The 27,692-nt window shown below is 48.3% G+C and overlaps 1 protein-coding gene across 1 annotated transcript in view; it reads right to left on the bottom strand.

Annotated features, from left to right (window-relative positions):
- Positions 1-25,955, bottom strand: part of Pitpnc1 (phosphatidylinositol transfer protein cytoplasmic 1) — a 247,599-nt gene extending 221,644 nt beyond the window's left edge. The window contains exon 1 of the mRNA XM_060386515.1: positions 25,110-25,955. Coding sequence (XP_060242498.1) covers positions 25,110-25,157 — 48 coding nt within the window. The 5' untranslated portion in view covers positions 25,158-25,955. The remainder of the gene's footprint in view (positions 1-25,109) is intronic.
- Between the last annotated feature and the right edge of the window lie 1,737 nt (positions 25,956-27,692).

Here is a 27,692-nt window from a genome sequence, read left to right as displayed (position 1 = left end):
CGCCTTTTGAACAAGGCTCAGAAAATGATGGCCCACAGGCCAAACCTAACCTTCCACGTGCTATCATAGTCTTCTACTGTATTTCTTTTTTCTTTTTGTTTTGAGACAGGGTTTCTTTGTGTGTAGCCCTGGCTGTCCTGGACAGTCTGTAGACCAGGCTGGCCTCGAACTAACAAAGAGCCCCTGCCTCTGCCTCCCGAGTGCTGAGATCAAAGGTGTGCACCACCACCACCACTGGGCTGTCATACAGTCTTTGAACCACAAATAAACTTTACTTAAAAAAAAAAAATGCTTGGAAAGAAAAAAAACCAAAAGAAGCTGGGGGTATCAATCAGAAGGCAGATGGCTTGCCTGGCATTCATGAAGCCCTGGGTTCCATCCCCAGCACCACACAACCCTGTTATGGTGGCACACTCAACATCCAGGGGGCAGAGGCAGAACGATCAGAAGCCCATCCCGGCTACACACCAAGTTTGAGGGCAGCATGAGCTGAGACCCTATCTCAAGAAAGAAAAAGAAAAATCATGTCTATTGGCATATGAAAACTATCTGAATTCAACTGGCAAACTAATGCCGCCTCTCTCTCGTGTATAGTGTATGTCTATTCTGTCACAAAGTTGACCGTTGGGTCAGTTGAATTGAGATACTTCATAGCCTACAAGTCCAAGACCATGCTAGACTCTACAGAGAAAGTTACCTGAACCCTGCCAGGATGCTGTGTTCAAGATATTTGTTCTTTTTTTTTTTTTAAGTTGTTTTGTTTGTTTTTGAGAAACCAGCTCACTCTGGAGATCAGGATGGCATAGAACTTACTGTGTCACCCAGATGGGCCTTGAACTTGGCACAACCCTCCTCCCTTAGCCTATATACCTGCAAAAACATAACAATCTCTCTTTCATCATCTACCATTGAGCTATGGCCCTAGCCCCACCCCCTTTTTTTTTTTTAAACCATGAAGACAGAGTCTTACTGTGTAGACTGGGCTAGTCTCACACTGATATCATCAGCAGGCCTCTACCTCCAGGTGCTGGGATTTTGGGCATATCCCACCACACCTACCTCACATTCAATATTTTTTGAACAAGGTATTTCAAAAAAATTTTTTGAGACAGGGTCTTACTATATAGCTCTGGCTGGCCTGGAACTTGATATTTAGACTAGACTTGCACCAAACTTACAGTGATCCCCCGCCACCGCCTCTCCAGTACTGAGATTAAAGGTTTGTGCCATCATGAAAATGTGAAGATGCCATGAGGTGTGTGGTGTCTGCCTGTATTGGTGATCTTGAGACAGGGTTGCTCTCTAAACCCAAACCTCACCATACAGGCGAGGCCGGCTGGCCAGCAAGCTCTCAGGCTCTTCTTGTCTCCACTCTCCCCATCCCAGTGCTGGGGGGTGCATGGCTATACCTGTCTGGCTTTTTCCATGGTGGGGGGAACTGCACTCAGGTCCTCACGCTTGCATACCAAGCTCTCTTACCTACTGAGCCACTTCCCTACTAGTGCCTTTTGAAGGGTAATTACACAGATGGACCTCGGGAACTGTGAGGGAGAGGAGACAGTTGAGTAAACCGAGTCAGTAAAGGAGCTGAACTGGGATAACAGTCAAGTTTTTCCTGAGATTTGTATCGCAAAAGAAGGCGACTGGGTGGGGGTGCAGCCCAGGAGGTGGAACACTGGAATGGCACGCACCATTCCCGGTCCAGTGCCATCGTGACATACGCCAGGCATAGTGGTCCATGCCGACAAGCCCAGCGCTCATCAAGGCAGGAAGATCAGAAGCTCAGGGTCATTGTGGCAGTTTGAATGAGAGTGGCCCCCACAGGCCCATATACTGAAATACTTGGTCTCCGGTCAGTAGAACTGTTTGGGAAGGATCAGGAGGCGTGTGCTTGCTAAATGAGGTGTGTCACTGCGATGGGCTCTGAGGTTCTCAAAAGCCCACGCCATTCCCAGTTAGCTCCTGCTTGAGGGTCCGATGCAAACGCTTAGCTACTGCTGAGTGCCAGGCCTGCCCGCCCGCCGCCATGCTCCCCACCACGGCAGCCATGGACTCATCCTCTGGACCTGTAACCCCCTACAGACTCTTTCTTTTATAAGTTCCTTTGGTCACAGCAATAGAAAAGTAACTAAGACAGTCCCTCTCACCTAAATAGTGAGTTCCTGTAGCTAGCCTGAGTTACACGAGACCCTATACTAAGGGGAAAAGAAGGGGAAAGCGGGGCTAGAGAACTGGCTCAATGGGTGAGAGCCCTTGTTCTCGCAGAGGACCTGGCTGGAGTCCTAGAACCCACATGGTGGCTTACAACCATCTGTAGTTCCAGTCCCAGGAGATCCAACGCCCTCTTCCGACCTCCATGGATACCAGGAGTACACACAGTACATGCATGCACGTGCAAACAAAATACTTGCACGCAAAAATAACAAAATAAATAAATCTGAAAAAAATTAAGGGAGAGAGGAAATGAGACTATGGCTCTGTGGTACAGTGCTTGTATTTAGCATGTTCAAAGGCCTGGATTCCATGCCCAGAAATGAGAAAAAAAGAAAAAGGAAGCAAGGAAAAGAAATTATTGTAATTGGCAAGTAAAGCTATTTATTTGTTTGTTTGTTTGTTTGTTTTCAAGATAGGGTTTGTCTGTGTAGCCGTGGCTATCCTAGACTTACTTTGTAGACCAGGCTAGCCTTTAACTCACAGAGATCCGCCTACCTCTGCCTCCCGGAATGCTGGGATTACAGGCGTGTGCCTCTGCACCTGGCTTGGCAAGTAAATTTATAATAAACAATTTTTATTACTATACTCAGTAAGGACTGACCTTAAAAGAAAATATGTTTTACTGCATTTTATAAGTGTATATGCATATATATATAATACTTGTATTTTGCTATATGGTTATATTTTATATATAACATATTATATATAACACATATTATATATAAAATGTTATATATAAATGTAACACATTATATATAAAATGTTATATATAAATGTAACACATTATATATAAAATGTTATATAGAAATATAACACATATATAAAATACACCGTAACCATGATATGATGTATTTATATTATATAACATATAATATATTTGTATATTATATATTTACATATAATATATTATCTATAAAGAGGCACACTAAAAGAGGTCTTCTCTGCAACCAAGGGATACCTCAGCTATAACAAGAACCCTATTAGGAAAAGCAGGATTATTTTTAGGAGTAGGGCTCTAGTTACACAAAATAAGGGAAGGACACCTCCTGCCAAATAAAGCGTGCTGAACTCTTTCCTCACATAACTACCGGAAATAGGCATGGTGTGGCTTAAATAAGGGGAAAAGTCTATAAATAAAAAAGAAAGGAGAAAAAAACAGTACCCCCCAAAACAAAAAAAACAGACAAACATACTAAACTCAGAGCGTGCGCACACACGCACGCACACACACACACACACACACAGGGACAGCTATAGCGTGCCTGCCTGGCGCACACGAGGCCCTGCACTGCACGATGAACTTACCCTGGACTCCCTCACAAAGTAGTTTAACGAGCGGCTTCACAAGGCGCGGCCACCTGTTACGCTGTTATTTTGGCCCATCTATTTTCAAAGGCAACCTTGACACCCAGGCCGGAGACACACCACCATAGCAACAGAAGCGGCGGGGTGCTGGAGAACGAATTTTAAAAGGAGTGACTTATAGCCCCTGCCGGGCTGGAAATAAACAAATCCTTGGCGTTTGTTCCTGTGACACTGTGACACGCATTACCACCTGGCAAACTTGGAGTCGGGTCTTCCCACCAGCCACTTGGGGAGCAGACACTCCCAAGATGTCGACCGCACCGCAGGCTCCCCCTAAAGGGGAAATTCTAACTGCTGAATTTGTGTGTGCACATGTGCATCGTATGTGTGCACGTATGCGCTCGTGTGTCTGTGCAGGCTGGAAAGCCAGCAGTTGACAGCAGCTGTTTTCCTCTGTTGTCCCACCTTAGTTTGGGGGACCGTTTCGACACCGAAAGGGGAGCTCACAGGTTCAGCCAGACTAGCTGCCGTGAATCCCGAGGAGCCTCCTAGCTGCACCTCCCCACTGCTAATGTTATCACACTTGGGGATCACATCCTGTACCCCAAGTCAGGCCTAACCGCCCAGCCAAAGAGCCAACCTAAGAGTGGAAAGCAGCAAAAGGAGACTCGTCAAATGAGGTCACATTGGAAAGAGGCTGGCTCGTTTCATGGGCTAATTGGGGGGCAGGACCTGACTTTGGGCACTAGTGTAACACTGGGATTACTGGTGAGGGCTACCAGGACTGAAGGGAGAGGCTAGAGGCTAAGAGGACTTGTTGCTCACCCAGAGGACCTGGGTTCAGTTCCCGAACCCCACCCGGTGGCTCCAACTCCACAACTCCAGTTCCGGGGAATCTGATGCCCTCTTCTGACCTCTGAGAGCACCAGGCACGGGGTACAAATACATGCAGGCAACACACTCATAGACACAAATCAATCTTAAAGAAAACAGCAAGGGCCCCCACTCCCAGACTTTTCTTCGAGAGCTGGGGATGAATACTCAGGTCTTCTTGTTTCTGCAGCAGGCACCTGAGCTACTGAGCCAGCTACTCCGTCCCCGAAACGCAAGGCAGTTTCAAAGCTGAGTCAGACACACATACACACGCCAAAGAAGAAACAGATCCTAGTACGGAGACTGGCATGTCACACAGGCCCTGCTGTCGCTGGCAGTCCCCACCAGGGGACAATGACTTTCCTCCCTTATGTTTGCTCAGCAGGCTGTGTGTCTCCAGTGACCAGTGCCCTGGGCAGACAAAAAAAAAAAAAGCACTTTGTTGTTGTTTTGTATTGCTTTGGGGCAGTGAGGAGAGGACACTGGGGACTCGTTCTCACACAGGCTAGGCAAGGTCTTGAGAGCTGAATCAGAGAATCTAGGCTTGGGTAAACTGAGCCCTTAGTAAATGAAATCAGAGCTGGCACAAGGTAAGGCCTCGCTCTCTTAACAACCTGTTCTCCCTGCAACCGGAACTGGAAGGCCCAGCTGAGGGGAACTTGGTTGGCTCGGGGGAGACAAAATTCAACGGTGTTGAGAGAAATAAAATCGGGCCAACAAGAGCAGAAGAAACTTCGCCCTTTTTGATGATGTTTCTCCTCCAGGGTGATCCTTTCCCTGGGAGGGGGCAATTATCAGGACTCAGGACGTCCACATTGCAAGGTGTGGCTGAGTAGCCACCCAAAAAAGCTCCAACAAAAGCAGAAAGCAAATCTCGCCGGGCATGAGCCGCACCCACAGGCGTGTACCGGGTGAAGCTTCCAGTCTGTAGCTGCAGTGGACAGCTCCTACCCCTGCCCACATTCCAAGAAACACCCAGGGCAGATCTGAGCCTAGCCGGGAGCAACACAGCTCAGCTCCTGCCTCAGAGCTGCAGTCCTGGGGGTGGGGGGTGGGGGGAGGCACTTCCTAGCTGTATCATTTTTTACTTTGTTCTTAGTGTAAAAGGCAAGCCCTAAGCCCTAGCCTTTGGGTAAGTTCTTCCTCTGAGTCTCCAGCAGAGACTATAGGCCAGGACAACCCAGAGGAGAAAGCCACTCTACAGATGAAAAATAGATGAAAACGGGATACAGTGTCCATGAGGCAGGCGATTTGGCTGCTTTTGATCTCGGAACCAGTAGGGAACTCTTATCTTTAAGAAAATAAAATAGCTGGGCCAGAGACATGATGACTCAGTGGTCAAGAGCACTTGCTGCTCTTGCAGAGACCAGGTTCAGTTCCCAGCCCCTACTCACAGACGCCGCCTCCAGTTCCAGAGCATGCCGAATCCTCTTACCGTCTCCTCAGGCACCAAATGCACACATGGCACACTCAGGGGAACTTACTTGATACATGCGCCATCAAAAACATCCATACCCATAAAATTAACAGATAAAGATTTAATTAATTAATCAACCAAAGTGGCCGTGATGCCTTGTAGTCCCTGTGCTCAGGAGCCTGGGGCATAATGTGATGCCAGCCTGGGCTACAGAGAGTTCAAGGCTCACCTGGGCTACATACAGAGATCCTGTCTCACAAATAAAATAAAAACCAAACTAGAATAAACGAGTAAGAACAAACAATGATTCCGACAGGCAGAATCAACACTGAGAGGGAGAGATGGGAGAAGGGGGAGAGGAGGAAGGGGTGGAGGAGAGAGAAAGATAGGGGTAGGAGGAGAGAAGGAGGCAGGTGGGGGAGATAAAGACAGGCTCAAGCAGGAGTGTGAGCAAGAGGCTAGGCAACTCTCTAAATAATGGCCAATTTTAAACACACACCCCATCTCAGAAGGGTTTTTCTTGAGACGCCAAAAGGGGATTACTCCATTTAGACAACTAATAGCCTAATTATTATTATTATTATTATTATTTTGTAACGGTAAAAGCAACTCCCAAGCTCTTTTTCAGCCAGATCTTGGCAAGAAAACACATCTAAATACAACCATATCTGCTGCCCCCGGAAAGTCACCCTGCCCCAAACCGTAATTACACTTGGCTATGTCCAAATTTCTGTCACAACACAGCCCAATAGAGGTGCCTATTAGAGTTCTCATTCGGACACGCTGCCTTCGTGAGAGAGGGAAAACATCCTAACCAAAAAATAATAATAACAGGGCTTTCAAGCCAGGTGTGGTCGGTCACGCCTGTGATCCCAGCTGAGACCGGAGGGTTGCAGAAAGCATGAGGCCGGCCTGGGCGGCAAAGTTCTAGACCAATGTGTGTTACATGGCAAGATCCTACTGCAAGGTTAAAAAAAAAAAAGCACAGGTGAACTGCAGAGATGGCAGTTTAAGAGCACTTGTTATCCTTACGGAGGACCCCGGTTCAATTCCCAGCACCCGGATGGTAGCTCACAACCACCAGTAACTTCACTGCCAGTGAGTGGGTCCAGTGCCCCCTTTTGACCTCCATGGCTACCAGCCACAAAGGTGGTGCCATGTATGCAGGCAAAAGGTTCATACGCGTAAAATAAAAATAAATTTTAAAAATAATAATATTTTAAGGAAAAATAAAAAAATAAAAGAATTTGTCCTCATCCTCAATAGCCTGAGGTGAGGTCTCTAGGTTGCATGGCCTGACTCACGCCCCAGGAACCAAAAGCGCCCCAAGTTACCAAGCTTTCTGCCGTGGGAGGGTTAGATAACCACTTCCTTATCTGTCAACCCATGTCATTAAGCAAAGGAGCTCTTTTCACAGCTTTCTTGACTGCTGAGAAAACCACGCTCAGCACCCAGGGGTCGTGAAAGAAGGTGAGCTTGCGTGTGCTGTCACTGCAGAACAGGGCAAACTCAGCAAAACCTCCCTAAGAGAGGTCACCAGCACACCGAGCCCAGCCAATTACACATTCCAACAGACATGCCCAGTGGGGCTCAGGCACAGGTTTCCCTTGTGGCAACTCCTGTCTTTAGGAAAGCCACCTGTCCACAAGCCGTAAAGCCATGGCGGCCGAGGGTTGGAGGAAGGAGGACCTCAGTGTGTGTGGTCCATACACACTTCAGTGGCACACGCCTTATAGTCCTAGCTAAGGTGGACAGCTCCCCAGCCCGGGAGCTCAAGACCAGCCTGACCACATGGTGGTGCACACCTTTGATCCCAGGGGGGCAGGAGCAGGCATATTTCTGTGAGCTTGAGGTCTATGTAGCAGATTCCAGACCAGCCGAGGTAAAACAAGACCAACCTGGATAACAGTGAGACCCTAACTCGAAAAAATCAGGGGAAGAGGAGAGACAGGAGAGATGGCTGAGCAGCTTGGTGAGTAAAGGCCCCCTTCCCCCGCCCCCAAACATGACAAACTAAATTCCATCCCAGGGATCCCACAAGGTAGAAGAGGAGAACCAATGCCTGCAAGTTGACCTCTGACCCCCTACCACACATACATACACAATAAAGTAACTGAAGTGAAATGTAATGAAAATTGTAATATCCAACGATGGGCTTAAGATGTAGCTCAGAGATATGCACAACTTTCTGGATCCTCAGCACCACCAAAATAATAGTAATAATCATGAAGAAGAAGAAGATGATCCTGATGATGATGATAGGAAAGGGGGAAAATAAAAAATCAAGATTTCTCCACGAACCCTCACTGGGCTTATCAACCAACTCCAGGGGCAGGCCCCACGCCCAGGAGTAGTTGGCACACACAAAACAGACTTCACATTTTGTTTTGTAGTGGTAGGTTTTTTATTAATTGGTTTTTTGTTTGTTTTTATTCTCTCTTTCTCTTTTTCTTTTTTTTTTTTCTTTTTGTTTTGAGAGAGAAAGGGAGAGAAAACTTGAAGTTGGGTGGGTAAAGAGGTGAGGAGGATCTGGTAGGAAATGGGGGAGGGGAAGGAATGTGATCAATATAGTGTATGAAAATAAAGAATAAAATAAAAACCTAGCGAGGACCCCGATGACTGGCTAGTGAATCAAAAGCCTTATTTGTAGACATCATCCAGAAGGACAAGAGAAAAAATGTTACAATGTTCATGTATTAATGAGCCATCATACTGACTCAAATTATTTTTCTCTCCCGAGTTAAACATTTATAAAATTCTAAGAAAATAAGGTAACATTTTAACCGCACTTCCTTGCTGAGAAAAGGAGTCCAGATAATGTCTGTTTCTACCGTGTACAGGAATAAAGCATTAAGTCTAATCAAATATTCTGCCCTCCACTTTAGAAGAATACTTGTCAGTACCAAGTCTGCTTGTCTGAAATACTTCAAAATTTCATGGTATTTCTTTCTTATTTTAGTTAAGTGTGTTGAAGCCAATGTACTTTTTTTTTTTTCTGTTCAAGGAAAATATAGCAGTTCCTCTGAATTAAAACAGTAGCACTTTTGGCTACTGTTACAAAAGCAAAGGTCACTAACTGGGAGGCTAGAGAGAGATATGGCTCCGCCCTTAAGAATATATACTTCTCTTTCTGAGGAATCAAAATGAACTTTTCCACTCTTTCAGATGGTTCCCTCAAGCATTATGTTATAGTTGTCCACTATAACATGAATGTTCTTGATGCCACTAAACACAAGAAAATAGCCAACCGTGGTGCATGCCTTCAGTGAAAACAGCAAAGCAAGGTGGAACACGACTTTAAGCCCTAACACTGGACGAGAGAGGCAGGTAGCCCTCTGTAGATTTAAGGCTGGCCTGTGGTGCGTTCCAGACTAACCAGGGGCATACAGGGCCTACCTGTCTCAAAGAAACAAAAACAGAAGCAGAAGAAAACACAGAGCTGAAAAGAAAAATGTCCTTAGAAACCTTAGGAGACATTTTTAAGTGTCTGGTTCTCCATCAGCACTACTGAAATAAATGTTATGACCTAAAATGAATTATTTGAGGTAGATGATCCTTAACTAAAAAAGTGTAAATCCTGGTTATTTGGGCATGTTTGCTTGTGTGCACTTGTGGGCACTTTTGTGCTGGCTTGCGTGTGTGTGTGTGTGTGTGTGTGTGTGTGTGTGTGTAGGCATGTATATGGGTGTACTCATGAAACATCTGTGCAGAGGCCTGAGAAAGTCTTGCAGTCACTCTCCACCTCCGTCATTCCCTTGAGACAAGGTCTCTCACTACGGTTAGGCTGGCAGCCAGCAAGCCTGGGAATGACCCTGCCTCCACCACCACCCTCTAATACCTCAATACACACATTGGGGAGCCCAGATTTTAATTTGTTTTGTTTTTAGACAAAGTTTCTCTGTGAAGCCCTGGCTGTCCTAGAACTGGGTATATAGAACCAGGCTGGCCTTGAACTCAGAGACCACCGGCTCTGCCTCCTGAGTGCTGCACCACACCACTCCACTTAGCCCAACTGTTTAAAATTTTGTTTTATTGTCACTTTTTTAAATGTGGATGAACATACTGGGTATGCACTCTATACCACTGGGCCTCGGCCTCCCAAAGTAAAGTCTTCAAAGTTAAAGGATTTTATTCAGGACTGCAGACATAGCTCAGCACTTAAGAGCACCTGCTATTCTTGCAAAGGATTGTAGTTCAATTCCAACATCCACATCAGGAGGCTGGCTCACAACTCCAGTGCCAGGGGCTCCAATGCCCTCTTCTGGCCTCTGCAGGTACCTACATTCATGTGCACATAGCCACACATTCATATACATAAATAACATATTAAATCTCCCCCCCCCCCCCCGCCTTTTTTTGGTTTCTCTGTGTAGCCTTGGCTGTCCTAGAACTCACTCTGTAGACCAAGCTGGCCTTGAGCTCATAGAGATCTGGCTGCCTCTGCCTCCCTGAGTGCTGGGATTAAAGGGCACCACCACACGGCCTAAATCCTTATTTTAAAAAGTATCTTATTCTAGGGGCTGGAGGGGTGGCTCAGTGGTGGAGGGCCACCTCCCTGGGATGTGCAAGGCCCTAGCTTTGATCTCCAGAACCTTCCCTCTGAAAAGAATCTTAGTCCACATGCAGTGTGACTCTGAAAGAATAACATTAATGTGTCCAGTTGGTTTGTAAACTGTCTTAGGAAGCAATGCTAAGAAAGGTGAGTCAGGGTGGAGCTGGGGCTCAGTGATACAAAGTGACTGCCTAGCATGGGTGAGGTCCTAGGCTCAATCCCCAGGATAGGCAAAGGGTTAGCACAAGGCTGAACCTTTGGTGACCATCATCTCCGGGACAGAAAGCATGAAGCCCCGAATGGTCCATTTGGACCTTCCAAGCTGCTTGCTTGCAGGCGAACAGTTTGAAGTTTTCAGAGGCCTGACGTGGCCTGTCCCCAGCGTTATTTTCAGACGCTCATTTTTGAGCCAATCACAGGTGCTCCCGAGCTCACGTCCCAGCAGACGATGCCTCTGAAAAGCCAAAGGTTTCTGCTGCCATTAAAAGGAATAATTCCCAGGAGCGTAGGGGTGGTTATCTTTTTATAGCACGAATGACAAAAGTTCTTTTCAAAGAGGAATATGATTCATTATGAAAGTGTACAGAGAAGCAGCTCACCTTAATGCTTATGTTAACCGGCTCTACCAACCCCTTTTATGGGACCAAATCTTGCTATGTAGTCCAGGCTGGACATGAAAAAAAAATCAATCAAAACCTTATTTTAATTATTTACTTTTACTTTATGTGCATTGGTGTTTTGCCTGCATGTGGGTCTGTGTGAGGTGTAAAGTTACAGACAGTTGTGACCTGCCACGTGATTGCTGGGAATTGAACCCTGGTCCTCTGGAAGAGCAGCCAAAGCTCTCAACCGCTGAGCCATCTCTCCAGCACCAAAATCATTTTTTTTTAATTGTTGTTGGTTTTTATTTTGTTTTGTTTTGTTTTGAGACAGGGTTTCACTGTGCAGCTGTGGCTGTCCTGGAGCTCTTTCTGTAGATCAGGCTGGCCTGGAACTCAGAGATCGGCCTGCCTCTTCCTTCCGAGTGCTGGGATCAAAGACGTGCATCACCACTGCCCCATCCAGTTGTTTGGTTTTTGTGGTGATGGTGGTGGGGCTCTGAACCAGGGCTTGGAGTAAATGTACAACTCAAACTTTTAACAAATTCATAGTTTCAAAGGGAGTCTCCTGGGCTGCCTTCCCTCCAGCCTGCTGCTTAGCTTACAAGCATGCAGTGAGCAACAAGACACATACCGGGTGAGCTGAGAGACACTGAACCCCTAAATGAGAGCTGGGGGAGGGGCTCGTAGCTCCCTGAGGTGTTACAGGTTGTTCTGGGGGAGGGGAGTCACAGCCCTCCAAGGCGTAGCTGTTGGTAAGGTGCCCTTGGCCAGGGAAATAACCCCACATCCCCCCCATGCTCCTGCTTTCCTAATTAAGACAGTGGACCACAGGGAAGACTTGGAAGTCAGGAGGTGGGGATGTGTAGGAAGAAGAAGCCTGATGGGAAGGGAAGGGAGATAAGGAGAGTGGGCGGGGCAAGTGTACCAAACTGTGGACGAAACAAACTAAATAAGTAAACTATAGCCAAGCCACACCCCACCAAGCCCTCCCGCCACAGGGTAACCTGGCTAGATCCTCACAGGGAGTTGACGGAGCCAAGAGATGGCTTACACAATTTATATGTCAGACAGGAAAGCGGAGATGGCTGAGATAAACATGAGGGCGGCAGTCCCAGGCTTTCCAGGGACTGTGCAGTCCTACCAGAGACTTTCCAGGAAGTTTGGGTGCAGGACTCAATAGATAGCGGGTGGCACTACGATCTATAAACTGTCTGTTTACAAAGTCACAAGCCCCTTGCCAAAGACGATAGTGAGAATGCGCCATCCTAAGAATAAACTAAAGGCCAGTGCAGAAAGGCAAAGACAGAAATCCCAGCACCAGGGGGGCTGAGGCAGGGGGACTGCAATCTCAAGGCCTGCAGGGAATACAGGGCACAAAAATCCAGTCTCAAAAATTAACAAAAGAAAGAGAGAGAGAGAAAAGAACTAAAAAAGAATAATTGGGGCTGAGGGTGGAACTCCATGGAAGAGTGCTTGCTCCCAGCACAAGAAGAAAACAGGAAAGCCTTCTGTAATTAAAATTAAGAAATGCAGGAAAGATGCCAGGAAATATAAAGAATCCAGCGAATAAGACCCAGGGCATGGTGGTGCACTCCTGTAATCCCAGCACTGGGAGAGGCAGAGGCAGGCGGATCTCTGTGAGTTCAAGGCCAGCCTGGTCTCTGTGAGTCCAGGACAGCCAAGGCCACACAGAAAAGCCCTGTCTTGAAAAAAAAAACAAAACCAAACAAACAAAACACACCCAGGGAAGGGCCTGGTGTGGTGTGGCACACCTTTAAGTCCAGCACCCAGGAGGCAGAGGCAGGAGGATCTCTCCATGAATTTGAGGCCAGCCTGGTCCACAGGAATTCTAGGACAGCAATGGCTATACCCATCTGGGATGCTCTTGTTTTTCCAATGCAAAAATACAGACTCGGAAACTTCAGAACGAAGCCTTCACACCTAATATGATTAGACATAATGGGGAGAATGTCTAAGTATGTGTTATATGTATGTGTATAGTGTGTGTGAATGTGTGGGTCTCTGCAAGGGGATGACTGTGGGGCTGTGTGTTTCTCTGCGTTGGTTTGTGTCTGTGTATAAACACATGTGTGAATATGTATGTCTGCTGTGTAGATGTGTGTGTGTCTGTGTCTCTGCATATGTATCTTGTGTTTGTGTGAGCGTGCTGCTGTGTCTGCTAGTGTTACATGTCTGTGTAGACATATGTGTGAGTGTGTGCTATGTCCCTGAATATCCATGTGCTTCTGTGTCTTTTTCTGTTTACGTATGTGTTTCTGAGAGAGACAGAGAGAACGAACATGGGGCTGGGGAGCAATCTTTGGAAATGAGCCACTTAGATTAAGTGCTTAAATAACATTATTATAGGGTGTCATCAAATTACATTTGTTTGGCCACTCTTACTTGGGGTGATTCAGTCTGGGAAAGAAACACCACCCTGAAATAGTCAGATAGAATGCTGGGGGAATTAAAGGAGCTGATGATTTTTCTGTGCTTGGGAAGAACTGGAGCCATTTCCTTCGGCTGAACTTAAAAGGAGGAGAGCTGGGCACTGTGGTGTCCACCTTTAATCCCAGCACTCTGGGAGGCAGAGGCAGGCGCTTCTCTGTGAGTTTGAGGCCAGCCTGGTCTACAAAGTGAGTCCAGGACAGCCAAGGCTACACAGAGAAACCCTGCCTCAAAAAACAAAACTAAAGAAAAAAACACACACAGAACTGAGAAGGTGGCTCAGTAGATAAGAGTGCTTGCTGAACAAGCTTTAAGACACAAGTTCAAATCTCCAGCACTCATCCAAAAAGCCAGAATGGCCAGTGCGCCTATGACCTCAGACTAGCTGCAGATGAAATGAGAGACCATCTCAAGGAAATAAGGTAGAGAGTGATAGATAAATGACACCAACGTCCTCCTCTGTACACACACACTCACACACACACATGCACGCATGCACGCCAGACCTAGGCATGATGACACGCCTATGTTCAACACTTGGGAGGCTAAGGCCAAAGGATAGTGAGTTCAAGGCCAGGCCAAGGAAACCCTAACTCTAGATAGATACATAGATAGATATAAGATAGGTAGATAGATAGACTGATAGACTGATAGACAGACAGACAAAAAGCTAAGAGAAGTAAAGTGAATCATGAGCTCATCTCATGATCTGGTGAGAACTGAGTCTGGCTACACATTTAGATACAGGACTTGACTCCCATAAGTCTAAAGAGGCATTTTTAAGGACAGGCTCTCTCTGTCAACGTGCTGGGAAATGAGAAAGTGAGTCACTCTAATACTCGCTGTTAATGTCTTGGTAAGCTCTGACTTCAGTGTTTCTAAGTAAACAGAACACATTGCGTGATGCCGTTCAGGCGGCCAGCCAGGAAGTGGTGGTGACCCCAGACTCCTTCCTTTGTCATCATTATACAGCCAAACGGCCAAGACAGAATGTCCTGGGCTTCCGCCCTCCCTACAACCACGTGCATTCTGAGCGATTGTGGCCTGCCCAGGGAGATTCTGCCATCCTAGAGAAGAGGCTGAGACACCTTTTAAATGGCGAGGGAAACCAGACATTACCACCACCGAGAACTGGCAATCTGTGGGGTCCTAACTCCTCCTGAGCAGCAATGCTGGGTTCACTCTGCCTGGGAATCTTGGCAAAGGAGCTATATATCAAAGGAGATCCTGAGGCTCCAACATGCTATTTCTTCCTCCCCTCCTGGTGGAGGGGAGGGGTTGACAGGGGTGGTCTGTGAACTAGGACCTCAAAGATCTGCAGTATCTTGCAGCCCTGCAGCTGGTCCTGGGTCCACTTCTCCTCAATAATTATGTTTCCCTCCTGATTTCTGACCTAAATCGAAGCCTTTTGGTTCAAATCTGGCACACACATTTTTCCCACAGTGTCTCAGAAGAGCACACCGTTTTCTGGAAAGCTGTCTAGACCCAAGACAGCTACAGCCATTTCCTGGAGGACCGCAACTTTTCAACTCACTCATAATTTCCTATTCAGACCTTTCTGCTGGTGGAGCTCTGTGAAGCTGGTGTGCAAATACCTCTATGCAACTCTGAAACTTTTATTTTTTTACTGTGTGTGTGTGTGTGTGTGGTGTACATTAGTGTGTGAATGCTGGTGCACACCAGCCACAGATTTGCGTTCAGATCGGAAGGTAGCCCCAGGGCAGACCTCAACTTCCACCTTGTTTGAGACAGAGAACTTCTATCGTCTTTTTGCTGCATAGTCCAGAGAAGCGGAGAGCATCCAGAAAACCTCCTGGCTGGCTCCAGACACTATTACTATGCATCCAGCTTTCATTCATTCATTCAAACCAGGGTTTCTGTGTAGCCTTGGCTATCCTGGAATTCACTCCCTAGAGATCCACCTGTCTTTACCTCCTGAGTGCTGGGATTAAAGGTGTGTGTCATCCTTTCTGCACATCCCACTTTTATGTGGGTGCTTGAAATTCAAGCTCGGGTCCACATGCTAGCTCATCAAGTGCTTTTACCCACTGAGCCACCTCGAGACCATCTCTTGAACCATGTCTTAAAAGCTTTACTGATTTGTATTCTACATAGCAATCCGGTTGTTTCTTGACCTGTCCCTGGTGCAGGATCTTATACATGGCAGGCAAGTACTCAGCTATTAACCTACATTCCCAGTTCAACATCCATGGTTTCAAAACATCTCCAGCGTCCTCTGTTCCCCGAGCTCCAAAAGGCAGTGATTGTGTCTGCCTAGCTTGCAGCACTGTCCTCCAAGCGCTGGGCACCTAGCAGGAGGCCGAGAATGTATCTGTGAAATGAATCCTTTCATTATGGCCCAAATACCAACCTGCAACGTCGCATAACTAAATTTAACACACAGCTTCTTCTCTCCTCCAATGGAGCCCATGGCCCCATGCTGGGCAGAAGGCCCCTACTCTGTCTATATATGATCCTGCGCCCTTGAACATGGTGGGCCTGGACCAACCAAGGGGTTCTTTTGCAAAGAGTGCCAGGAGTCAGAGATAACAAACCCAAGAGATAAAAACTTGCAGCAGCCCCTCTCCAGTGGCTTTGAAAGAATCAATAGCCACCCCATAAAAAGGGTGACGCGGCAGGAAATGCAAAGTGGCTTCTAGAAGCCAATCTCTGACAGCCAGGCAGAAAGTTAAGGACCTCAGCTCCCCAACTGCAAGGAATTTTGTCCCAACCACGTGGGCCTTCCAGAAAGAAAGGAGCCAAGATGACACAGAGATTTCAACCTCCTGAGGCCCCAGGCAGGGGCTCCACCAGGTCATACCCTGGCTTACAGAAGCTGGGAAATGATGAACGGCTGTTGTCTTCTAACATTTTTAATTTAGTGGGTGCATGCTCTTAGACACCCCAATGGCATGCCTAAACACATCAGTCTTGGCAGCGAGTGTCTCTATCTGATCCATTATCTCATCAACCCAGGTGTTGTCTTAAGCCATTGAATTTCTGATAATTTTCTTTTACTTTTTTCTTTTTTCTTTTTTTTTTTTTTTTTTTGTTGAGACAGTCTCACTATGTAGCTCTGGCTGTCCTAGAACTCATTATGTAGACCAGGCTGAACTGAAACTAACAGAGATTTGCCTGCCTCTGTGAATGTTGGGATTAAAGACACGTTCCACTATACCGGCTCTTTTTTTTTGAAGATGTGTTTTGTGGGGGAACTTAGGAGGGTAGGAGTGGCACCCACCTCTAATCCCAAACTCGAGAGGCAGAGAGAGGTGGATCTCTGTGACTTAGAAGCCAGCCTAAGTCTGGGACTGCAGAGCTGCAGAGAGCCATCCTATCACAAAAACCGTTTGCTGCTGTTAGTTCTGGGTTTGTCTTGCTTTGTCTGTCTTCGTAGATGTGCATCTGCGCGAGTGGACGGCATGTGTGCACGCAGAGGCCAGAAGTGGGCTCTGATCTCCTGCGGTTGGAGTTGCAGACATCTATGTCTCTCTCCACCCCCCCACGTGGGTGCTGGGAACAGAGCCTCAGTCCTTTTCAAGAACGGCATGTGTTCGGCCCGAGCCGTCTCTCCAGCCTCAGGCTTCTTTTAATATGAACGTATTTTGCACACGAGGCAAGCACCTTCCCCACCACACTGTATCCCCAGCCTCAGAGGGCTCTTAGATGGGGTGATCAGGAACCAGAGGGGCCCACCAGGAGTTGGCTGGGTGCAAGCCTGTCCCAAGGCTCATTTCCACAGAGCTCTGCTTAAATAGTGAGCCCTGAAGATGGACATGCTGAGGCTTGTTTGTGAGCGCAACATTTTCCATAATTTAAAAATTTTCGAAATGGCTTTCTATTTTCCAGATGACCAATTTTGCAGTTTATAATATGTATGATACACATGAGCTTCCTCTGTCTAATAGCCTACAAAAAAAAAAAAATTTCCCCATTGGGAATCCCACAGAATTCCCAATTTCCAGGAGGAGGCCTGGGGGTGAAATCTAGAATTTGCCTTTTCATCTCCCATGGGATGGAATCTGCCATACCCCAAAACCTACTGACTTCTCCATATTTACTAGGTACGGTCCAGAACTCCCCCTTTTTTGTCCCAAGAGGGTTCAACTGTTAACTGCTTTTCAAAAAGGTTTCCAGAGTTGCCTGAACTATCCAGACCTCTAGCCAATAGAAAAGAGGTCAGCATCCAGGCCAATCAGTCAGGGAGCCTGCCCTCCCCACGGATCCCACAATCCGTACTTTTATGTACTTTTCCAATGATTACTGCTACTGAAGAACACCAGAGGTGGCATCATATACACTGATCTCAGCACAGAGAAGGAGGATGGATGTCTGTGGGTTCAAGGCCAGCCTGATCTACATAGTGAGGCCTTGTCTCAAAACTAAACGAACAAAATGTTGATGGCTTGACACTGTTTTCGCGCACACACGCACACGCACACACACTTAAAAACCTGGGCATGGTGATGTGCAGCAAAGGCTAGGGGCAGGTGGATCTCTGTGAGTGTGAGGCTAGCCTGGTCTACATGGTAAGTTCTAGGAAATCCAGAGCTATATAGAGAAACCCAGTCTCAAAAAGAAAAAAGCAAAACATAACAAATAACCCCGAAGTTCTGTCTCACGGCCCTGGGTGTGCATAGGGCCCTGGGTTCCAGCTCCAGTACTCTGCCCCCAACACACACACACCATTTTTCCATCCCCTTGAAATAACAGTCTTTTAGAAATAAGCCTCCCTCGCTTCCCTTTGAATGTCAATTAATAGCCTCACAAACTCCTGCAGAGCTCCTAAGACAACTTTTAAGAACAGTTGGGACTGGGGCTGGAGAGAGACTGAGCCGTGAGGAGCGCTTACTGCTCTTGCAGAGGCCCCAGCTTCGGATCCCAGCACCCACAGGGCAGCTCACAACCACTGTAACCTCAGTCCCAGAGGACCGGATGCCCTCTTCTGGCCTCCATGGTCACTGAATTCATGTGTTATACATACATTACAGGCAAGAAGACATTCATACAAATAAGATGAGAATAAATTAGTCTTTATAAAAAGATGCCAGAGTGAATCTAGAACAGCCAAGGCTACACAAAGAAACCCTGTCTCGAAAAACAAAACAACAACAAAAATCAAACATAAAAAAGAGAGAAAGAGCGAACCTTGGAGCTGAGGACAGAGTACCTGCTTAGCATGCTCAGGTCCTTGGGTTTGTGACCCCAACAACAATCTCCGAATCCTAGCTTTTGTTAAAAATAGTATTTTTTTAAACAATTTCTTTATTTTTATTTTATGTACACTGGTATTTTGACTGCATGAATGTCTGTGTGAGGGTGTCAGATTCCCTGGAACTGGAGTTACAGACAATTGTGAACTGCCATATGGGTGCTGGGAATTGAACCCAGGCCCTCTAGAACGGCAGTCAGTGCTCTTAACCACAGAGCCATCTCTCCAACCCCACCCCACCCCACCCCAAGGCCCAGAATGTGTTCCACATGACAGGTGTCCCCTTAAACGGCTGGGGAAGGGCAGCGTCCCTTCCCGCATAAAGTCAACCTCCCTGCATCTGTTGGTTGTCTGTTTCATTGGTGGTGAAGGCCTGCACTTCACCCTTAACCCAGGAACAGGACTCTGCAGGGCAGCAGGGTGGCTTCAGGAACACTGCTCCCCGCCTGTGAATGACACTGGCAAAGGAAGCTACTCAGATCACTCAGAAATCAAACTCATGGTCCTGGCCCCAGTTCCTCTCAAGTAGGAACAGTCAGAAAATTAAAAGCAAAAGACTTTTTAAAACAGGTGTTTTCTGAGGAGTCTACAGCCTCGGTGAGGGGTACCACTTTGTGCAACACAAAAAGTCAATGCCAGAATCAGTGCTAAAAACTTCTTCCTAAGGTAGGCACAGGCCTATAATGCCAGTACTCTAAGAGGCAGAGGCAAGCAGATCTCTGTGAGTTCAAGGCCAGCCTGGTCTACAAAGAGAGTCCAGGACAGCCAAGACTGCAAAGAGAAACCCTGTCTTGAAAAAACAAAAAACAAACCTCTCTCTAGGTGGGTGGTGGTGGCACATGCCTTTATCCCAGCATTTGGGAGGCAGAAGCAAGAAGATCTCTGTGAGTTACAAGCCAGCCTGATCTAAAGAGCGAGTTCCAGGATAGCCAGGGATACACAGAGAAACCCTGTCTAGAAAAACCAAACCAAACCAAACCAAACCAAACCAAACCAAACCAAACCAAACCCTCTTTCCTTCAAGGTCTGAGGTGCTTACAGAAGCACCCTGTTAGTTTCCACAGGAGGGAGGAGAGAGAGGAATTTACCCTCTTTGGCATCCTTCCAGAGTGGCGTACCAGCTCCCATGATTCTCAGAAACATCAGCAAGGAACTCTCCTGGGGCCAGAGGCTCCTGGGCAGAGTGCTGGCTGCCCACCAGAACGGAGCACAAAATGACATCTTTCCTGCAAGGCTATCACTCATCCTTTTTCTTCTCTCCTCTTTCCTTGGGGAGGAGAGATGTTTCTGTTGTTCTTCATTGTGCAGCAAATCCCTAAAGACTTCAAATAAATCCCTTCTGGAACACATGTTAATATAAGGGCAGTCAGAATATTTTTAAAAAAATAGCTTTTTAAAAATAAAAACTAAAATTCCTACCTTACGGGCTCTTAGGAGGGCTTTCTTAAATGCTTTGTTTGTTTGTTTGTTTGTTTATACAGAGTCTCACCAAGTATCACAGGCTAGCTTTTGAGTTTTTTAAATATTTATTTATTTATTTATTTTATGTATATTAAGGGTTTTTTGGTTTTGGTTTGTCTTTTGTTTTGGGGTTGTTGGTTTTTGGCCTACATGTATGTATATGTATGACCTGTGTGTCTGGTACCCTCAGAGGTTAGAGGAAGGCACTAGATCCCCTGTAACTAAAGTTATGGCAGTTGTAAGAAATAATGTGGGTGCTGGGAACCAAACCCAAGTCCTCTGCAAGAATAACAGATGCAGCTGGGCGTGGTGGTGCACACCTTTAATCCCAGCACTTGGGAGGCAGAGGCAGGTGGATCTCTGTGAGTTTGAGGCCGGCCTGGTCTACAAAGCTGGACAGCCAGGGCTACACAGAGAAACCCTGTCCTGAAAAACAAAACAAAACAAAAACCCCAACAAGTGCTCTTAACTGCTCTCCGCCTGCCTGCTGCTAGGACTATGGGTATGTACCATCACACCCAGATAATAATTCTGTTTGAGGTTTTAGGGACTTATCACAGGGCTTCATAAATACTGAGCAAACGCCCTTCCACCCTAGAGACACTTCCAGTAAGTTCTAACAGGGACTATACTTCTGTGTCCCTTGGGTAGACACCAGGTCTGAGTCTCCAAGCTACCTTTAACTAGGGAAGGGTGTGTATACATACTATACAACTGCCTGAGCCTTAACGATAATGCCTGCTACCAACGGGGATCACAGAGAGAGAAACTGCAGCCCTCATGGCCCCCAGTGAAACAAGGTTCATGCGGGAAATCAGAAGCTCTGTTCCAGCCAGCCCCCACCTTAGCTGAGACAAGCAACTGAATGAGCCCTCTACAGGCCTGCAGTCCTCTGGAAAACGAAGCAGCATGACTATAGACATTGCTGATCAATAGCAACTCCAAGTCTAAGATTCTAGAATCCAGATGTTTTACCCATCCCCAACCTCCAGTTAATAACTTCCTAACAGGCTTAAGTTTGGTTCAGTGTTGACTGTGTTTAAACACCAGTGGAATTTCTGTTTGTTTTGTTTGTATGTTGTTGTTGTTAATTAAAGTTAATCTGCAAAGGGCTATGGAATGCCTCATCCAGTAAAGGTACTTTGCCACCAAGCCTGGTGACCTGAGCTCTATGCCTCAGGTTATCTGGACCTCCACATACATGGCAGGTAACACCACACACACACACACACACACACACACACACAAATAAATGTAACTTTTGTTTGATCATGGAGGGCTAGTTATGTGCTGAAGTGCTAAGTTCAACCTCCAGAACTCTTGTGGGGAGGAAAAAGAGGAGAAGGAAATGCAAGAGAAAAGCATAGTGATCTCCCAGCACTGGGGAGGCAGAAACAGGCAGATCTCTGGGGCTCACTGCCCACCCGCCCTGGCTGACTTGGCAAATGGTTCAAGGCCAGTGAAAGGCCTTATCTCAAAACAAACAAACAAACAAAAAAAAAAAGTTGATCTGAGATCTGAGAAAGGACACCCAAGGTAGTTGTTGTAGTTCTCTGGCTTCAACATGTCCACCAGCACACACAATCACAATGAATCCATGGAATGTAAGATTTTAAATTCCTTATTCAGAAACACCTTGTCTCTGTGTGTGGGGGACAAACCCAGGGCTCAAATCTTTCTCTGCAAGATTTCTTCCACTGAAACACACACACAAACACACCATTAACACTCTGCTCTAGACTAGCGCTCAGGTCTGTTTTCTCAGTCTCTTGGAGCTGTTCTCTTTCCTGGAACTGGGGAACATTTTATGTGTTAAAATAAGACTGGAGAGAGAGCAGAAGTCAATCCTATCTGTGACAATTCAAAGGCCCCTGGTTTTTTATTTCGATGATAGTGCTGACTTTATCTGTTTTCAAGAAATGATTTTCCTTTTCCTGGATTAAACACTGCAAAGAGCAGGGTAAGGAAAAACAAATAATGACACTACCAGCATGCTCTCCTCGCTTTGCTATTAACTAGTTGTGTGTTCTGGAACACAGCAAGGACAGTTTCACCACTAACTTCAAACTTATTATATAGCTGAGGATGACCTTGAACTCTCCCAAAACTCCCCAGCCCGCTGCCTCTACCTCCTAAGTGTTGGGATTACAAGTACTAACCACCACACCAGCACGTGGTAACCCCTAACTCTCTACCAGTAGATGGAGGCTAAGTGGGGTCAGGGCATAGGGAAAAGGGACAAAGACCAGACACTGACTCTCTCCAGAGCCCAGGCATTTGCTTCCTTGGCAAAACCCCAGCACGTGGTACTAATTCACTGCCAGAGTTAATCGGGAGCAAGTACCAGCAGGGCTACACAGGTTGCATCAAGTCCAAAGGGAGGCAGAAGCGGAAGCAAAAGGCTCAGCTACTGCTGACTATTTAATTTGCAGGAACCATTTTATGGAGCCAGACACTTCAGTTGGTCCCCAGCACCAAGCGTTGAGGCCAGCAGGGCACCACCGTGGGGTGTAGAGACTGTGGGATGAGCTACCAGGTCTTTAAGTGTCGGAGCATCTGGCCAACCAAGTCTACTTCCCTTACCCAGCAACCGACCTGGCTCATCTGAAGTCTTCCCGTTTGAGACCTCCTATCTAGACCGCTGCCTTTGCATCTCTGGCAAAATAAAGAACAATGTCACAGCAAGACCCCAGGCTGGGGATGAAGCCTCGGAGGCAGAGAATCGACCTAGCATGTTCAAGGCCATGTTCCTTCCCTGGTACCACCAAGAGGATAAAACAACACAAAAATGAAAGTTAAGAACAAGCGTATGACCTCACAGAAACGGAATCACACTTACTGAGTTACGCGGTAAGCAAATTGTAATTATCCTCTAGGTGGAGTCTGGCTTCCTTGGCCAATTAAGAAAGGTCATTCTAGCCAGGTGTGGCAGTGCACACCTTTAATCCCAGCAGCGGAGAGGCAGAGTCAGGTGGAGCTCTCTGAATCTGGGGCCAGTTTACAGAGACAGAGAAACCTGTCTCAAAAAACAAACAAAAAAGAAAAAAAGACCATCCACCGAAACCACTTTTAGTTAGTTCACTGAATACTTAAACAAACATGGGGGAGGGGGAATACTCTGCCTGGCGGCTTAAGAAAGCACCAGTAGAGAACCAACCAGGATAAAGAGATGCTAGGCGGAAAGGCTGAGCCAGGGTGACACATACCTTTAATCCCAGCAGACAGATCTCTGTGAGTTTGAGGCCAGTCTGGTCTGGAGAGTGAGTTCCAGGACAGCCAGGAACTGAGAGACCCTGACTCAATAAATAAATAGAAGAAGAAGATTCCAGTACTGGCCCTCTTCTTGATTATCTCTGGCCGTCTTTCTAGATTTCACTAAGTCTCATCATTGCCCCAGGACTGCACATTCCCACAGTCGCAGCAGGAGATGGAGAGGAAGCAAGCCTACATCTCCAGCTCGGCCTGGTCCTGCTCATCGGCCCAGGGGTGGGAAGACCACAGGTCCATGCAGCACCAAGCGAGTGTGTGCGTGTGTGTGCGCTCGTGTGTCCAATTCCATTCATTTGCCTTTTTTCATTCTCCACAAAGTCATATGCTGCTTCTCCATTGATAAGGTTAAGAGGCGCCTAATTACCCAAAACCAACTCAAAACGCTGCCACCCTTGAAACGCACGCAAACTCCAGAGCTTGTTGATAAGGCTGTTGGGGGTGGGGCATGGCTAAGCTCTCTCTCCCTCAGTCTTTGGCAGCCAGTGTCTAGTGTCGGTTCGTAAACTTCAGGCTTCTTGGATCTTGCCTTGGATTGTCCTAGGGTCTCACCTGAACACTGGCGCCAGATGCCAAAGGAAGATCGGATACACAGCCCGGGGTGGGGGAGCCATAGTCTGAGTTACACAGAAACACAGGGCCCCTTTCACAAAATAGTGAGTGGATCACATGTCTAATAGATTGAAAGCACCGGTTTTAAACACAAATACGTTGTGGCTCTCTGATTTCATTCGTCGCCACAGTAAACCACAGGAGTGTTTTTCAAACTGCCTTGATTGGCTTCGTGTTCTCGCCATGTGTCCCTGGACAGACGCAAAGCACTAGTGAGATATCCAAAGAGGTGGGGAGGAGAAAAGGGAACGAAAGGGAAGCCCGGGCTGGAGTGACCCTCACTGAGTCACCGTTTCCTCAATGGCGGAGCTCGCTGTTGGGGGGGCGGAGGGGGGACTCGGAAGAATGCAAGCTGACCTGCGCGTGGAGGCCGAGCCCTGGAGCGGGGAGCCCCCCACCCTGCAGCCCCGACACCCAGAGCTCGGCAGGGCCGGGCCCGGCGGGCTGGAGCGCCCTCCCGTGGCCGTGCCGCAGGCCCCACCACCGGGGCTCTCCTTCAGACCTCGCTCCCCGCCGCGGAAGAAACGAGACACGCAGAAAGTTTCCGAGCCAGGCGGTCAGCAAAGGACAAGCCGGGTCCCGGAGGAAGCCTGGATGCGCGGGCTGGGCAGGAGCCAGCGCCCAGACCGGAGGCGACAAGGGGAAGTCGGGGGTCTAAACGGACCCTCACTCCAGGCCTCCGACCTGCCCCCGGGCGGGACGCGGGTCTCGCAGATCCCACCGCACCGGATGGTCTCCGCAAGCCCACCTCGTAAAGGGGGGGGCATGGGGACAGCGGCTACCACCACGGCCGGGGTACCCTCGACACCCCGGCTGCAGAGCGTGCTCGGGCTCTTGCTGGACTCTCTCGGTGCATTTGCTTAATTGGAGGGAGGGGGCGCAGCGGCTCCCCGTGACGCATTGTGCTCTCCCGTAATCTGATTCCAGATGTCCCCCGAAGAGCCCACCTGGGCTCCCCGCCCCACCCCCACGCCGCCTTTTCTCCGCCAGGGTGACGAGTGGGAACGGCGGATCCCCTGCCTCCTCCCCCCTGCAGCCTCCAGGTTTAGGCGCCAGGGTTTCCCCGCCGCACGCAGCGGACCGGCCGCCCGGCCAAGAGGTGGCGGCCGGGGACCCGGGGCGGGCGAGGCCCGGCGCGGCGCCTACCTCCTCCACGGTGAGCGGCATGCAGATTCGGTACTCCTTCAGCAGCATGGTCCTGCCGGCCCCGGACCCCGGGAGAGGAGGGGACGTCCCAGCAGACGAGCGAGGCTGGCGCCCAGCCGAGGGCGAAGGCGCTGCGAGCCGGCGGGCGGGCGAAGCGGTCTCGGCGCTGCGCTCAGCTCCTCCCGGCTGCCTCCGGTCCGCCCCGGAGCATGTCAGGCTTCGGGTCCCGGCGTCTGCGACTCCCCCGCCTCCCTGCTCGCAGAGATCAGCCCTCCCGGTAGTGCAAAGTCAGGGACTGAGGGAGGGGAGACCCGCGGAAGACGGCTCGGCTCAGCAGCCCCGGGCTAGTAGGCGCGGCCACCAGATCAGGACATGCCCGGCGGCGGGCGAGAGAGAGGCAAGGGGGTGGGAAACAGATCTCCGCGAATTCAAACAAATGCACAAAAGTAACCCTCCGGATCCTCCTCCGAAGGCAGAGCCGAACCTGGCGAGCCCCCCTTTTCCTCCGACCCGTCTACCCTGGCTAATGTCACCAGGAACACAGTGCCGCGGGAGCCGGCGATGCTGACTTTCCAAACAAAGGCTCGATGGGCTCCTCTCCCCGGGCGGTAAACAAGATTTCCTGCTCTTTTTTAGGGCCAGTCCCCGAGTCTCTCCGGAGCTCGGCGGTGAGAGAAAGGGGAAGCCGCGGCCGCCAGCGCTCTGCCCTGCCCAGGGCCCCCGGTGTCTTCAACCTCGGCGGGGAGCTGCCAGCTCCTTGCGCACGTCCCCTCCCCCGGGTCCCTCGGCTCGGCGAGCGCCGTGCGTGCCCGTGAGTTTGCAGCCACCTCGCCGCGACTGGAGAGTCCGCGCCGAGCTGCAGTGTGCCTGGGGCAGGGAGGTGGGTGCGGGAGGAGCGAGCGAGAGCGACGAGGCTGACATCAGCAGCGGCCGCGGCGGGGAGGGTAGCCCCATCCGGCCAATGGGGAAATGGCAAAGAATGTGGAGGATTTAAACAAAACAGCATGTCTCTCCCCGTCTGCTGCCAGGAGCCAGGGCAGTCCCAGAACCCAGAGCTTCGAGCGCCGGGGAGGATCGCGAGGAGGGTCTATCCTGGACTCTTACAACGTTGGGATCTGTCCTCAAATGTACCCTGAGAGCCACAGGGCTCTCTACTCAGTCGCTCTGGAAACCCTGTTTCCAAAGTACACCTAGTGTCCCCTGACTTTGGGGGTGGGGGCGCCTTTACAAATGCCCACCGCAGACATTTTTCTCTCTGATAGGGTTAAGCAAGGCCAGAGCAAGAGAAGTGAAGGTTTTAGAGCGTGTTTCTCTAACATATTCTAGAGACGGAATCCTGCAACAGTGTGGGTGAAAACAAAGTACAAATGCACGCGCGCGCGCGCGCGCGCACACACACACACACAGAGAGAGAGAGAGAGAGAGAGAGAAAACACCCTGTCATTGTCTGTTACCTCTTTCTCCCTGGCTCTGCAATCCTACTGTAGGCTTCCCAGAGCAAAAGAATAGGTTTTCGTGTCAGCACTCCTTCCTAAGTTCAAAAAGTCACAGTGAAATGTCAATAAAAATGCCTGGGGTGCTGGTATTTCATCCATATTAAACAGATCTCTCATTTTAACCACAAGAAGCACATTCTTCAGTTACTCAGGAAGCAGCATGTAACTGCTGAAGTCTGGTTTTCATTTGTCTGGTATTCGCTTTTTTTTTTTTTTAAGCTTGTTTTCCTGAAAAGGGGGGGGATGCATCCGTTGCCTATAGGAGAATAATCTGTAAGCATCATTGGTTCTCAAATAGTAGATGGGAGGGGGAGTGTGTGTGTGTGTGTGTGTGTGTGTGCTTGTGAGCTCTGAAGACTCGCACTAAGCAATGCAGACTATGCAGGCCTCAGTAATATAGTACTTTTAAATTATGATCACTAAGTCACTAAGCAACATAATTGGGATGAGCTGTGGTTAAAGTTGTCCGGATGACCCAATTGAGTTTAGAGCTCAGGGACCGACCGTGATCGAGCCTCCTAGGAAAATGACATCCTAAACCTACCTTATATTTTGGCAAGAAGGAGGAGGAAAACTATTTTCTAGATAAATGCTTCCCTATGTTGGCTCATTTACAGCAGCTAATTAACAGTAAACCAAATTCCTTGAGGTAGAGAATTTTGTTTGTTTGTTTGTTTGCAAACAGGGTGTTCCTTAACTGTCCTGGAACTGGCTTTTTAGACCAAGCTGACCTTGAACTCAAAGCCTCACCTGCCTCTGACTCCCAAGTGATGGGATCAAAGGCATCGGCTATCACCGCCCTTCAGAGTAGAGAATTTAAATCTGACACTGTAGTATTGAAATAACACATTGGAGGCCTGTGAAACAAAAAGAATCCAAGCTGTTTTTCTTTTTCTTTTTTCCTCCCCTCCAGGGGAGCGGCCCATATCACTTTTGCAGAGGCATATCCTCCTATGTATTTTAAATTCTCTCTAGACTGCTTGTACAGTCCAATCCCATGTACATGATATGTAAATAGTTGTCATGCTGCATTGTTCTGAGAACAACTGCAGGGGGAAACACCGGGATGTATTTAGTTCAGTGGTGT

Source organism: Meriones unguiculatus, chromosome 7, assembly GCF_030254825.1.
Source record: "Meriones unguiculatus strain TT.TT164.6M chromosome 7, Bangor_MerUng_6.1, whole genome shotgun sequence".
NCBI lineage: Eukaryota > Metazoa > Chordata > Mammalia > Rodentia > Muridae > Meriones > Meriones unguiculatus.
The sequence above is the reverse complement of the archived record's forward strand: the minus strand, read 5'-3'. Positions and strand labels throughout refer to the sequence as shown.